The sequence below is a fragment of the Simochromis diagramma genome, unplaced genomic scaffold (assembly GCF_900408965.1).
Source record: "Simochromis diagramma unplaced genomic scaffold, fSimDia1.1 OVJJ01000321.1, whole genome shotgun sequence".
Taxonomy (NCBI): Eukaryota; Metazoa; Chordata; class Actinopteri; order Cichliformes; family Cichlidae; genus Simochromis; species Simochromis diagramma.
Window position 1 is genome coordinate 1,608,646 of NW_024386772.1, and position 14,711 is coordinate 1,623,356.

General features: G+C 43.0%; 1 protein-coding gene across 2 annotated transcripts in view; it reads left to right on the forward strand.

Annotated features, from left to right (window-relative positions):
* tmem104 (transmembrane protein 104) overlaps positions 1-14,711 on the forward strand; it is a 71,176-nt gene that overhangs the window by 11,465 nt on the left and 45,000 nt on the right. For both annotated transcript variants that reach the window (XM_040042264.1, XM_040042254.1), the window contains exons 6-8: positions 200-280; positions 10,133-10,232; positions 12,460-12,556. In XM_040042264.1, coding sequence (XP_039898198.1) covers positions 200-280; positions 10,133-10,232; positions 12,460-12,556 — 278 coding nt within the window. The remainder of the gene's footprint in view (positions 1-199; positions 281-10,132; positions 10,233-12,459; positions 12,557-14,711) is intronic.

Genomic DNA, 14,711 nt, shown 5'->3' on the forward strand with positions numbered 1-14,711 from the left:
TTTAAATAAATGTAGTAAGTTTGTAGCACATTTTAAATCAAGTATAAAGACACTTGATTATATATATTATATATATGTGCGTGTGTGTGTGTGTGTGTATATTTTTTGATAGATAGATAGATGGATATCTCAGTCTGGGCTTATCTGACTCCTTGCACGAGGTGTCTTTACTCCCGTCGTCTGCTTCCTGTCTTCACAGAGAGATCAGGGCAGGCCGATCATTTTGACATCATGGAGCGGGTTGAGATGGGTCAGATGGCCTCCATGTTCTTCAACAAAGGTAATAATCTTCTCGCCTCCAGCTCCTTCTTCACCTCCTCTCTCTGCCCATTATTCAGCCATTATTCAATTAACTTTCGACGTCGCCATCATTAGCCACGCGTAACATTTATATGGAGGAGTAGTGAGGGTTGTGTGGGATAATTCGGGAGAGATATTTTTTTAATGTCCGGTGCTCACATTTATAAAAGGAAGACTGCTGGCAGTTTAATTGGATGTAATTATAAATGGAAAAACTGCCTCTGGTTTTAATTACCTGTTTGAGACCCTATCAAGGTTGTTAATCTCTCTGCCTTGCTTGTGGGTGGGTGAGTAGGTGAGTGAGGGTATAACCTGCACTTGTGGCAAATTCCTGAATGATTTGGGGGCTAATGAGTTCTCTGAGAAGTTTTGCTGTTGAATTAAAGGCAGAATCACCTTCAACCGGAGACAGACAAAGCCTCGAGGCTCATATCGGAGCTCTCGTCTCCTCCTCTCCTCGTCTCCTTTCTCCTCTTGTCCGCTTGCATTAATCCAGCCAGCTCTTCTTCACTCGGCGCGGGTGCGTCTACAGTCTCCAGCGTCCCTGTTGTTGCAGGAGTAAAGGAACAGCAAAAGGTCGAAGCTCCGACAACATCGTTGCGCTGACACGCTCGGTCCTTCAGCGTTTCGGCAGCAGGTGGAGCACTTGGCACACGCTCAGTGTAACACATCCGCTCGGCTCATGTTCACACCCACACGTGTGAACGCACTCATGCATGCTGTCATGCAGCTCATGCTGTTAAAGCTGCAGTGCGCTCCGTACAGTCTGCTCGTCACTCACTCGCCTGTTCTGCTTGGTTAATGTGCTTAAAAGAAAAAAAAAAACGAGGCTGGCTGACGACCTTTCCCACCACGAAACGACTCCATGCAGGTGAAACACGGGCAGCTATCGACTGGTAATAAGGAAATGAGTTTTCTCTCCTCTTCTCTCTCCCTCATGTGGTGAGAAGCAGCCCGGTCACTCTAATCAGAAACGAATTAGCCCAACACGTGCTGGTCGAGGAAAGAGACGGAGCTCTTTTCTCTGTCCCGATTACACCGACCCGCTCAGCTTCTACCTGCTCACCACCTTCCTGTCCACTTCATCCACTTCTCGTCTGTTGCAGTCATGCAGTTTTAATAAGCAGGCACTGACTTTTTAATATTTGGGTCAATAAAAATTCAAACATTGTTTCTTGTAGACGTCTTAAAGGGCTTTAAACCTGCATTCTGTTTAATGGCCAGTAGGGAGCGACTCCTCTGGGTCACAAAGACATGAGAAAGCGTCCAAGCACACATCCAAGGTGTGCACGTTGGCTGATAGCTTGTCCATCACAAGACTAACAGACAACAAAGCAACAAACCTGAAAAAAGCATCGACTCCTCCCGTTTCTCCAATGAATGATCAGCTTTAAACATCCAGAGTACTGACGCTTGCTTCTGTTCCTCCACATCAAAGACATTAAATTGGTGCGTTTTATTGAACGGATGATATGTCCTGTTATACTCATGCTCAAATTTGCTTATAGAAAAATATAGTTGGATTGTGGCATTTGTGGAGTGGGCCTCGATGTTTAAACGTTAATTTGGTTGCACTTTTTTTTAAACAGTGTGCATCTAGAAATATGTTTTTCATTAGGATCTCATGTTCATTCATGAAGTCACTCAAAGGTGCTGGAAAGATATACAAATATAAAAAATCCAAACTCCAACCCAGCGTGTGGTTCAGATAATCTTTCAGAATGAAGGTAAAACTTTACATTTAACACACTGAAAAACTGATGCTAATGGAGTCAGGTGGGAGGTTTTTTTTCCAAGGCTGAAAAAGTGCAGCGCAGGCTTTATTTATCAGCCAATATTCCCTGTTTGCTAATCTGTTGATGTCTGCATTTATAACAGCTGATAGATGAAAGTTTAAACTAAACTGAGCTGTGAGTGTTGACGATGCATCGTTAGGCCACCAAAAGGCAACCTGCAACTTCCCCACGGACAAAAAACAAATAAAAATCTGCACACAACAAAAGCTGGAGAAATGTCTTTAACTTTAATGTGTCTGAAATATTCTATTCTATAATAATATCGTATTCTTAAATCACCAAATCGGTATCATAAATATAAAACCTTCTGAATGTTTGGCTCTTTGCTGCTGCAGGGACACTGCGCTGCTGCGTCGAGTTGTAGTAATAACTATTTATAAAGCACTTTCAAACAAAGTGCTGTACAGCTATCTGAAACTAAAACGATGAATAAATAAAAGGGATAAATAGCAGTACAAGTAAAACACAATACAAGTTAAAAACGGTAAGAATTTAAAAACTAAAAGGCAAAGAATTACGAAATGTGTCTTCACCTTAGTTTTAAAAACCTCCACAGAGCATGCCTGCCTAATATTTTGAGGGAGGTTGTTCCACAAGAACGGGACACGAAAAGAAAAAGCTCTCCAGCTGTCTTTTTTTCTGGCTCTGGCCAGAGTCCTGAGATCGTAGAGCACGGCATGGAACATAAAGGTGTAAGAGGTCGGAGAGGTATGAAGGTGCCAGTCCATTTAAAGCAGGGGTGGGCAACTCCAGGCCTTGAGGGCCAGTGTCCCTGCAGGTTTTAGATGTGTCCTTGAACCAACACAGCTGATTTAAATGGCTAAATTAGCTCCTGCAGTTCTCCAGAGGCCTGGTAACGAACTAATCATGTGATTCAGGTGTGCTGACCCAGGGTGAGATCTAAAACCTGCAGGACACCGGCCCTCGGGGCCTGGAGTTGCCCACCCCTGATTTTAAAGCGTTACGAGGGGTGGGTTTTGATGATCGATTTATCGATTAAAATCGATTCTGGCTTGGATAACGTGATATCGATTCATTAAAATCCTGAATCGATTTTTTTAATATAAATTTATTTTGCCAGAAACGCCAGAATCTCAGGTTAAACCTCACAAAATTTCGAAAAAACCACCAAACAGGAACACAGATTCTGCACAAAGACGTAAACACAAAGCTCGACCCGCCGACGCATCAGAATCAGTGAGATGTCGCCTTTCTCACCCAACGGCACGGACACGGTCGGGGCTGAAAGCCGACAGCTCGCTGATTCTGATGCGTCGGCGGGTCGAGCTTTGTGTTCACGCCCTTTTTGCGCCGATTCTAAAGCTGTTAGTTTTAACTCTCTCCAAACATTATTGACCGAACTTCCACCACGATAAAATCACACTGCATGCACAGCTGTCTCTCTCCCCCTCCCTCCCTCCCTCTGCTGTTTTTTCCTTTTACTTGCTTCCGGAAAGAAAACCTAATTTTTTTAAAATTATGCAAAATTCAAAACGCTGTGTCTGTAATAAAACCGATCGATTCGGGACCTTGTGAATCGAATCGATTCTAGAAATCAGTGACGATACCCAGCCCTAGTTACAATGATCAATACATGAGGACACAAATGCGTGTTCCCAGTTTCCTGAAAAAAGTAAACTAGACACAGCAGGCTGGACTGAGTGGTAGAAAAACCAAAAACTTAACCCCTGACACCGATAGCAGACGTCTGTTTGCTCTAACCAGTCAGCATAACAGAAGGGAGAAAACTGTTGTGGGAAATGAAACATGAACTCAATGTAATGGAGTCTAAACCCAGCTTAAAAGTCAAAATCTCATTCAAACAAACACATACAGCACTTTGATCGTAGACATACGTACACACTGATCACACCCTGGTTGCAGGTCAAGGCTTTCTAATTCTAATTCATGCAAACACCTGAGGACTGATATAACTGTTAGGAAACACTCGTCACTGAGGTACACACATGGTGTGCTGAACAGTGTGTTTGTCTCTTGTCGTTTTATATGATTATAAATTAAATTTTTGATTTTTTTGGGCCATAATAGATGAAAATAATCAGCAGATAATCTGATAATGAGGGAAAAATTGAGATATGTCTTTATTTTTTGGTTCTGTATGTCAGTTAGTGTTTATACAGAATTTAGAGGGTTGTTTTCTAAAATTAAAAATAATCCCAGCCAGTCTATTTATAGTCTGTATGGAAATGTGTGGGCTGAGCAGTTTTGTTTCTTTGTAGAGGCGACAACTTAATCCAAACCAAGTCCAAAAACCCCCAACCCTAAATTGTGAGGGATTATGGGCGTGAGGAGACAGATGTTGACATCTGACAGCCGGCAGTTGTCTTTTCTTGGAAAGCCGAGTAAAACAAAATGAGCTGAGGGCAGACTGCAGTCTTTACTGACAGGCGCATTCAGCACTCTTCATGCGTTATTAACAAGAATGGGGGCAAACAAACGCCTTCACGCTGTGCTAAAGTTACAGGACTTTAAAACAGTTTTATCACCGCCCTCAATTCTTCAAAGACCTGCAGGCGTGATTGCACACTGTCTTCCTGTCCCGCGCCGTAGCAGGCAATTAAAAAGCATCTCTCCTGCTGTTGAATAGGCACTCTTAGAGGGCATTCGACTTCCTCCTGGGCTGAAATTGATGTGACGGTGGCAGCAGCGGTAAAGCAGGCTTGGAATAAGGCCATGGATATCGTATCAGCCTGACCTGCAGCCACTGACAGGAATGTTGATGGAGGCAGGTTTATCTGCACCTCTGTGGAAAGGTGCTACTATAACCTTCACATTGACGATTTGAAAGTTGATTAGGAGACGACTTTGGCTAAAGTCACAAAGGCAGAGAGAGAGGCGAGCGGGAGTAGTGCCATCCTCGCATCAGCGTCTCGTCCCGGCGTTTCATACTTTTGATATGATTTGCCGTTTGTCCACGGCTCTGCAAACAGAACGCTTGTTTCTTCAACGCAAGCCGTCCTTCCCCTGACATATGGAGGGCCGTGGACATGAATACTGATTTATCTGTCGTAACGCAGACCTCTGTCTTTAATGAGAGCCAAACATGGGCACATCCATTTTTAATACTTGAGTGACTTTTACTTAAATGTCATACTTGTGCATGCAGAGCTCTGGCAAAATGAAAACCAGCAGGGCCCGAGCCACTGGGAAGATGAAGGGACACGTTTGCTCCAGCATGGCTCCTGATCTTTTTCTATAAGTCACACACACGCCTGTTTCCTGTAGCAGTTTTAGGATGATTTAATTAAAGTTTTGTTGTGATCAACACAGCAGGTCAACAGCACAAGTTCAGTCTCCTCCCTGAAGGCTTTACTTCTGTTGTATCCCCCCTTGTACTACTGAATGCTTTTGTCTTTGTAACTTGCAGTGCTTTCATCCATGTGATAAAGCAGTCCCCTTCCACGCAGATTCACAAGTAGGCAATACTTTTATTTTGCTAACTAGCTAGTGCCAGCACTTCCTGTCTTGTTGTCTTCATTGTCATTCAGCTGTCTCCTCCCGTGATCTGATGCTGTCCAGCCCTCTCGCTGCTGTTGCAATCTGTGAAACGGACAAACTACCGTCCATCGGTGCGAGAGCGAAAGACAGACTCGTGGAATCAGATTGATGGAAAGCCAAGTGTTTAATGTCATTCCTGGACTTTACGACTTCTGTTACTGCAGAATATCCTAGTAGGCAATCATTTAGAAAACCACCTCGAGGTGAGAGTCAGCGTTTATGGCGTTGTGTTGATGCAGGTGAAGTGACCAAACAATGAAGCTTCTCGGGAATTTTGTCTCTTTGTGTTTGGACAAAAAAAATTATAAGTAAAACTTTTTTTGCATCACGTTTTACTTTATTACAAAACATAATAATCAATGTGCATTTTGTTAGTGAGAGCATTTCTTTTGTATTTTGTGCCATTTAAAATGCATTTAAGCATTTAGGATCCATTGATGTACACGGACTCATTATCGCAGTTACTGTTTTTGGTTATTGTGTCGCTGGTTACACGAGAATGACACAGCAACTGACTAACTTCTGCTCCGACTTAGAAGGGAGATATTCTCCAGATGTTAATCTGAGAGATTAGTGATTGTTTAGCGCTGGGATGTCAAACTCATTTCACATCGATGGCCACATACAGCTGGACGAGTGAAACTCCTCTTTCTGTGAGTGTAAAGACGGGTAACTACACTTTCATCCCTGAAGTATACTAATATAAGATAAAGAAATACAATTTCAGCAGCACGTCTCAGTTTTTCTACATGATAAATATGTCAAGCCGTCCATCGGTTTGATTAGCGACTGTTTGTAGTTTGTGTTCATCAGAATTTCCCTTTGATAGAACTGGAATCTGAGGAGAGGGCGACTACTGAGGTCAGAATAAAAGTTAATATTCTCTTTCTTCCTTTTATTTCAGAGGTTTTCCATAAGATGACAGCTCATTTTCAGGCATCACAAAACCAAACCGCTTCACCTTAAAGAGCAGGCCACAGGTGGCTTAGTACTAGAGTACGAATAAAATATTATCCCATTCCTTTTAGGACTTAAATGGTATTAAATCCCTCCAAAGTCTCCTTGTAGTCTTAACTAAATGTGGTCTTTGTGCTGTTCTCTCAGTTCCTCCCGGGCAGGTTTTCATGTCTGCTGTCAGTCAGAGGAAATGTGCTGATGGATGGCGGCGGTGTTTCACAGCTACACGGAGTCCTCAGCTCCTACACGAAGGCCCATTTTGTAGCCCGCGTGCCTGCGGCTCGGAGTAATTGGGAAAAATTAGTTGCGGTGCAGCGAAGGCCTGCACGCCCGTGGTCATGTGGAGCGCTCGCCTTTCTATCATTTACCGACTGCAGCAGCAGAATACCCTGCTACCTGTTTCTCAATGATAAGTCTCATCCATGATCAAATTATTAATGGCTGTCCAGTCTGAACCCGGACATTTTTAGGCCATCGTAATGCGAGGTGCTGACCACAGTGCTGTCGTTAGTTTGCAGCAGACTCTGAACTTGGGACTGTGTGGAAATATCTGCCATTTAATTCCTGCACCTGTACTTTCTGTAGTATTAGAATATGAAGGCGCAGTGACCTTGGTGTGAAAGCCAGACTCAGTGCAGACAAAGCAAGCAGGTTAACGTCTAAGCTCACACCATATTCCAGCAGCATGCAGAACCACACTTAGCAGCAATGATTTGAAGTAACAGCTTTCTATACGACTTCATCAGTCTGTCACATCCTTCTTCTTTACAGCGCTGCTTCAGGTCATAGAGGTTTGCAGCTTTGTGGAGCTCAGGTTGAGGTCTGGACTTTGGAAGACTGCACCTTTTATTCTTTTTCAGCTTTTCTGCTGTAGATTTGTGCTTGAGATCATTGTCCTGTTTTATGATCCAGTTTGGACCAAGCTTTAACACTTTGGTATACTGAGGAGTTTATGGGCGACTCAGTGGCTGCAAGGTGCTCTAACCATCACCTTTGTATGAGGTGTTGTTATTGATGTTCTGTGTTTGGTTTCCTCTGATTGTGGTGCTGTGCATTATCGTTAGTTGTCTCCAATTCGGTCTCATCTCTTTAAAGGACATTGTTCCAGAGGTCTTGCGGTTTGTCCGTACTGCCATGTTTTTTTTCAAACAAGCCGTACTTGTGCAGACTTTTCTAATTGTGCTTTCATGAACTTTGACCTTTAACGTGCTAACTAAGGCCTGTGAAGTCTGAGATGCAGTTCTTGGGTTTTTTGCACGGTCAGATCTTTGGCTGCCAAAACTACAGCTTTTATAGAGGTTCTCACATTTACTGGTGATTAATTAATGAAGTGCATTTGATAGCAGCACCTGGCTGCTGCTCCCCTTTTAATTGCAGTAAGGGTGTTCTTTGTGCAGGCCTTTGTAGTCCTGTTTATGTTTCATGGGTCTGCGTCTTTGTTCTTAACAGAACGAGCCGTTCACCATGACATATGTGGTACATATGCTGTTAAAATGTAATGTAATGGGTATGTTCCATTTTGACACTGTATTGACCACATGATTAATTGTTTCATTTTCTTATAATGATAATAACCAGCACACTCTAATAGAGTCTGGGCTAAATTAGACTCGGATTACTCTTTTAGGGCTCCAGACTCTGTTGCATTCTGACTGTTGTGAGTCAGCTGACAGCTTTAATTACAACGAGATGAACGGTTGTTTATTAGGCTGCCACTTCCTCGTGTTTTCAACTTCTGTCACTGCTTAATTTAACTGTTTGATGGGCACCCTCAGCCATAAAAGAAGCAGTGTAGCCCTTAAAGCCGTAAATCTGTCAACTTTTATTTCTTTTTAATCGACTGTATGCTCTAATTTCCTTGGCAGTAATGAATTAGCTGAGGGGTCCGGTTGGACGGTCGAAACCCCTTCTAAGAATTCAAGAGGATGATGGATGTGTGGGGCACCGTGTTGATGTGTCTGCTGGTGAAAGCTCTCGATCTTGGCTGCATGGCGAGAGGAGGACAGATGGTTAAAGAACTTGTAAAGAGTAAAGGCTGATGAGGAAAATTCCCTTCATGGAGCGATTAGTTTTTTTTAATTAACGCTATTAATATATTTCATTGAACCAGTAAGACGTGCCTATGCCGTGCAGGCCGCTGTCCCAGAAAAGGGATGGAGGGATGTAATGAGCAGAGGTGTAGATGAGAGTACATTTTAATAGAGATGGCAAAGTTTCACACTCGTGGTCCGTCGCTCATATTTCATGATGAAATGTTGAGACGGACGCTAAAAATGAAAAATGCGTCTCCTTGTCACTTATTGATCTCGTGTTACTTTGTTTTTATTCACGTGGAGAAACCAGCCGTGCTTTGGTGATCTGTAAAGATTGTCTGCGTCACACAAACGTAATTACCAAATTATAAGCTTTAATGGGGAGTGGTACGTACACACAGGAGTGACCCACACCAGGCTCTGATGGCTCTGTCCCCGTGTCTGCCGCCTGCCTGTTAATCCCTGATGGTGGAGTTGCCATCTGCACTCAGTTTGGATCCAAGTTGTCCTTAAACACCTCACCGAGCCTGGAAACCAACCGTCCATCAACGCACTACCCTTCTATGTGAAACTCTGAAAAAGACTCCTGTCCTCAAACATAAATATCCCATCATGTAGACTGTATATTTATGGCAGTTTTGAGTATCCTTAGTTGTAGGTAGTTTCCACAGTGCATGGATGTCATACTGGTCTGTTGTTGTGAAAGGAGAGCTGACCATGAAAGCAGAGTTGTTGATTTACAGGTCAGTCTCCATCCACTTTGGTTAGGGAAAGAATGAGATGCTGATACAAGAGGTGGAACTGAGCTTCCTCTGAAGGATGTCTCATCTTAGCGAGAGGGTGAGGAGCTCGGTCCTTTAGGAGCAGCTCAGTTTCAAGGAGCCAGTTGACCATGATGCTTGCTGGGGGAGGCCCCGGTGCAGACTCAGGAGATAAGATCTCTTGGCTGACAGGGAATGCCTTAGTGCAGGGGTGTCCAACTACAGCCCTCAAGGGCCGGTGTCCTGCACGTTTTAGACGTGCCCTTGATCCAACGCAGCTGATTTAAATGCCTAAATGACCTCCTCAGCATGTGTTGAAGTTCTGCAGAGGCCTGGTAATGAACTAATTATTTGATTCAGGTGTGACTCTTGGTGAGATCTTAAACCTGCAGGACAACGGTCTTTGAGGCCTGGAGTTTCCCACCCTTGCCTTAGTGTCTCCTGGTAGAGCTGGAGAAGTTGGGCAGGGGGGAGGTCTTGACACTCTGTTTAAACCACTGCCCCCTGACTCAAACTTGGACCTGGACGGATGTCTTGTAGTGAGGCTCTAGATCCAGATTGAAGGATCAAATTTGAATTAATCCTCATTTCATTCTGAGCATTTGTCTGAGACTACAAGACGAGACCAAGATAAGGTCCTTTGATTGGGTTGACCAAACCATTTGTCAGAATTTGGTCACGACTAACGTCCGTAGCTTTTCTCAGCACTGAGTACAATGCATCCCTGACTCACTAATATATTAATGTCTTTGTTTTTGTCTTTCAGTTGGCGTCAATATGTTCTACATCTGCATCATAGTCTATCTTTATGGAGACCTGGCCATCTACGCAGCAGCTGTGCCGATATCGCTGATGGAAGTTGCCTGGTAGGATTATTTTTGGATTTATTTCGAAATAACGAGATTATATTAGAAGTAGACCTACTCTGCTTGTCCTTAGCCATGATTAATATAGAGACTAATGTTTCCAACCATAGAGCTCAGTGTATGTACAGGTAATCTCTTCTCACTTTAGTGATTTCATTCCGGTCAGACTCATAAATACTCAGGAGCTTCTACTCGCTGGACTTCATAGAGCCAGTTCATAGGAGGTGCTTGTGAAGTTATACAGAATTAATTAACATTGAGCAACAAGGCCCCTCTCTGCTGCAAGCCCCATTTTGCTTTGAGACATGAAGTGAGGCGCTCCAAAGCATTTTCCTGGGAGCAGCCTCCTGTTTTTGTGAACACGTGGAAATTTCTGTTGTGGTTTAACTTCACTTCTAATTTGTTCCTATTGTTTGGAAACGGGTGCTGCTGTAGAATCTTATCGGGACTATTGATAAGTATTAGTCTCAGTTCTTTTATGGGTATTGACTTTGTAACAAAAATGAAAGGGCATAAATACTCAGTTTAATATTGTATTATTGAAACTGTATTAATTTATTTACTCAGATTAATTTGGACAGTAGTGTAGGAGCCAGTGTAATAAATATTTAGCTATTTTGCTGAAATTACTCCTTCATTAAACATTATTTTGCAAAAACCGTTTGTTCCACTTTGAGTGCAGAAACCCCGCCCACCTGGCATTCAGAACATTTCTTTGAGGGGCAGCCAATCACAAAGTTGGCTAATAGGAGGTGCAGCCTTAAAGGGGGTGGGGCTAAAGTGGCAAAGCTGCTCAAGTAGAGTCCAAGCTTAAAAATACGAAGCTGAAAATTAGGGATTACTTGTCATATTCTTCATGAAAAGTATTCATAACCTTTGTGCTTTTACTTTTGGCACAATGAAGCACGTCCGTCTTCTCATTGGCTCCTCTGTCCTTTCTCTTTAGTCCTGTTGTGACCTGCTGAACCCGAGATTAAGACAATAAAGCCTCGCTCTCACCTTTAGGCCTGCTCACCTCATACCGGTGCTGCTGGCGACTGAGTCGTGTTGATTTGCTTCCAGAAAGGTTTTTATTGCGAGTGTCTGGGTGAAAATGAGGTATTTCATATATAGTTATAGTGGACTCAGCCCTTCAGAGCCCAGATTACAGAAATAGTCATTCTGCCTTCAGTGTGTTTTTTATTATTATTTGTGGATTGTGACAGTTTCTGACAGTGATGTTTTTAATAGTTTCAGGCAGTTTCAAAGGAGTTTTAAGGAAGCTATAATGCACAGTCCTTTATTAACTGATTTATTTCAGTGAAATAAACCAACATGGCAGCAGCAGCAGCAGCAGTGTAAAACCGAGCTGTCTGAGAGCAGTCTATTCTCAGTCTATTAATGGGGGAACAATCCAACCCTTGGTAAACATTCAGGCTTTTAGAGAGGGGCAAAAAAGGGCCACTGTAGAGGAAACAGGTGTGGTGGCTTTAAAACACAAGCCAAAATAGAAGCAGAAGGAAAAACATGCTACATGTGCTTAAAGGGGACCTGTGGTTCTCATTTTCAGCTCCATGTCTTTGTTCTTTGACTCTGCTAGGGTAGCTTTGCATGATTTCCTGTTCAAAATGTTCCTTGTTTCTCTTAAACTGGGCCTTGGTGCAGCGCCTCCGTTCATCTGTCTGAAAAAGTCGTTCTATCTCCCATCTTTCTCGCTTTAAGTTCATGGCTTCTCCTCGTGACCATATAAGGGATGCCCCCCCCTCGTATTTAATGTGTCCTTTCCTCTTCTAATTGGTGTTATGACAAAACTGACCTCTCCATCCTGTCCAGGGGTGTGGCATGCTGATGCTGTCTCATTGTATTAAATTCTCCTCACTCTGGTGCCAACCTTGCAAACCTTCCAGCTAGAACAAATGTGAGCTGTAACTGAGACTTCAGAGGCAGTTTGCCTCGCCTGAAGGCACAAACTGGAGACCTCCGAGTAACACTGACAGAACTAGATGATTTTCCTAACGCTTGCTTTGTTACGCAACAATGACAGGCTTAGTGATCGCTCTTAAGCGATACGCTCTAAAGCTTTTCCTTCAGTGGAAATCTTCGTCTGTGTAAACACAGACATTTTAAATTAAACCTTTGATACAAGTTTGTGCGTCAGAGTTAGAGCTGCGGTGACAGTTTGTTTGTTTCACACAGCCGACAGGTGACGGGGTTTAACATGAAGCTCTTTTTTTGTGATTGCCTGCAGTGGAAACCACTCCTGCAGCGCTGGAAGTGTCAAGTACAACGACACAGATCCGTGCTGGGGCTCTGTCACGAGGAAAGATGCGTACCGGGTGTTTCTGGTAAGTGTTTATTTATTCAATTTTTAACCTACTTTTATCAGTTTCCAGCTAACGGTCACTTTTCAAGCCTCAGGAAGTGGAACTTAGCCCAGTTCTGCAGCCACAGTCAGTTGACCTCAAAATGTTAGGACCAAGGCCAAACTGTGGTGAGCTGGCAGACTGTAGCTGCTCTGACAAATCCCTCCAACATCCAACTAACCAGTGCAAGCTACCAACTAAAGATTCATTTATAGGGTTTTTTGTTCGGGACACACCAAAAAGGTGTGACAGTTTAAAGTCGGGCTGGGCGATATGGCCTAAAATCAATATCACGATAAATTGAGCAGTTAACCTCGATAACGATAAATGGACGATAACCACCCCAAGTGCCAAAAAAAACAAACGTTTTTTTTTTTTTTTTTTTTTTTTTTCATTTGATGGGGCTGTGGCAGCATAGTTCCTCCAGTTATTTTGATAATATTATTCCCCCTAGACCTATTCATTGAAATTATATTATTACCACTTTAAAGGACTGTAAAATGTCACTGAAAATAAATGAAGACAATAGTAGTAAGTCCTTTTAGTGGTTAAGATTTATTAACTGAACAAAATAAAAAGTGTAGGATACAATATGTAACCATGCTCTCTAAAATATGTGTATCCCTTGTAAACAAAATAGTTTAATAATAAATATGTTTCACATTGGCTATTCACAAAGTAAACAATGATTGTGCAAATGTAATGCCATCATGGACAAAGGCCTATCTCTGCTAAGGCCTTGAGGTACTATAACTTGTAAACAAATAATGTCACAAACACAAATGTCAATTGAACACAGAAAAAACTATAATAAATACTAAGCACTGCCATGTGACTAGTGAAAACTATAAACTCTTAAACAAAAACTTGTGCTGCAGGTGGTGGAAGAGGTTGGTTGTGTTACCTTGACTTGACGCAACAGTCTTTTTGCAGAGTTTACATTTAACAATTTTTTGATCAATATCATCCTTGTTGAATCCAAAATGTTGCCAAACGATTGATGATGCATTTTTTTTTTTTGTTAACAAGCGTCTCCTCTTCCTCCTCCACCAGCTCTACCTCCGTCGCTGCTGCTTCAACATTTAAATCGTCCTCAATTTGTTCACCCGTGTCTCGTCTTGTTATGCTGGGCTTACACTGTGCGATTTTTGGCCCATTTTGAGCCGATTTTTGAGTCGTGCGACCGTTTTGGCGATCGGCCCGATTTTGGCCTTCATCGTGCGTCATGCATCGTATAGTATACGTGGGGTAACGAGAAGCGATTGACACCTCACGACGAGCTCCCGATCATCAATCGCTTGGTCGTGAGGATTTCAAACCTGTTTGAAATCCTCGCGACCGTCGTGAGGGTGTCACCGCAGTTTGTCACACTGCGCACGCGCAAACACAAATGTCAGCGAAAAAGACGGCGCAGCACGGCAGTGCAGCGTGTGATCTGGACACAAGCGATTGAGGCACAACTTGTAGAACTTTGGAAAGCTCATCCGAGCCTTTTCGATGTGGCCTCACAAAATGAACACGACCACAACAACCGTGAAAATAGTTGGATTTACATTGCTGCTCAATCACAGCTGCCTGATCAATGTTTTTCATTAGCAATTTAGCAAAGTTGATGGTGGTGGTGTGCGTGTCTGTGTGAGTGAAAGACAGAGAGGGAGAGCGAGCGACAGAATTTCTGTTATAACCTTCGTTTTATGTACGCACAGTGTGAGCACTCAGGTCGCATCAGAGCATCGGGCCATATAGTGTGAGACCCTGCATCGTGACCTATGAACTTCTAACCCCTGCGAGTCAATCGTACAGTTTGAGCAGGAGCTGAATCGCGCGACTGAAAAAAATCGCGCAGTGTCTGCCCAACAGGTAGTAGAGTCATGTGACTCCACCCCGTCAAGTCTGTAACGTAGCACAGCGTCTTAAAGGGACATGAACATCGCCAACCTGCACATGCCTTTTCATTTTTTTTTTTTAAAATACCGAATTTACCGACATGGGCAAAATGACGTCGATGAGAGTCATAAATTTCGGTAACGATAAATTTTTGATATATCGCCCAGCCCTAGTTTAAAGCCACGCCTGTATTCATAGCAGCTGAAAGTATCCTCTGGATCAGTGGACATGCAGTACTTTGTTCTTTTGG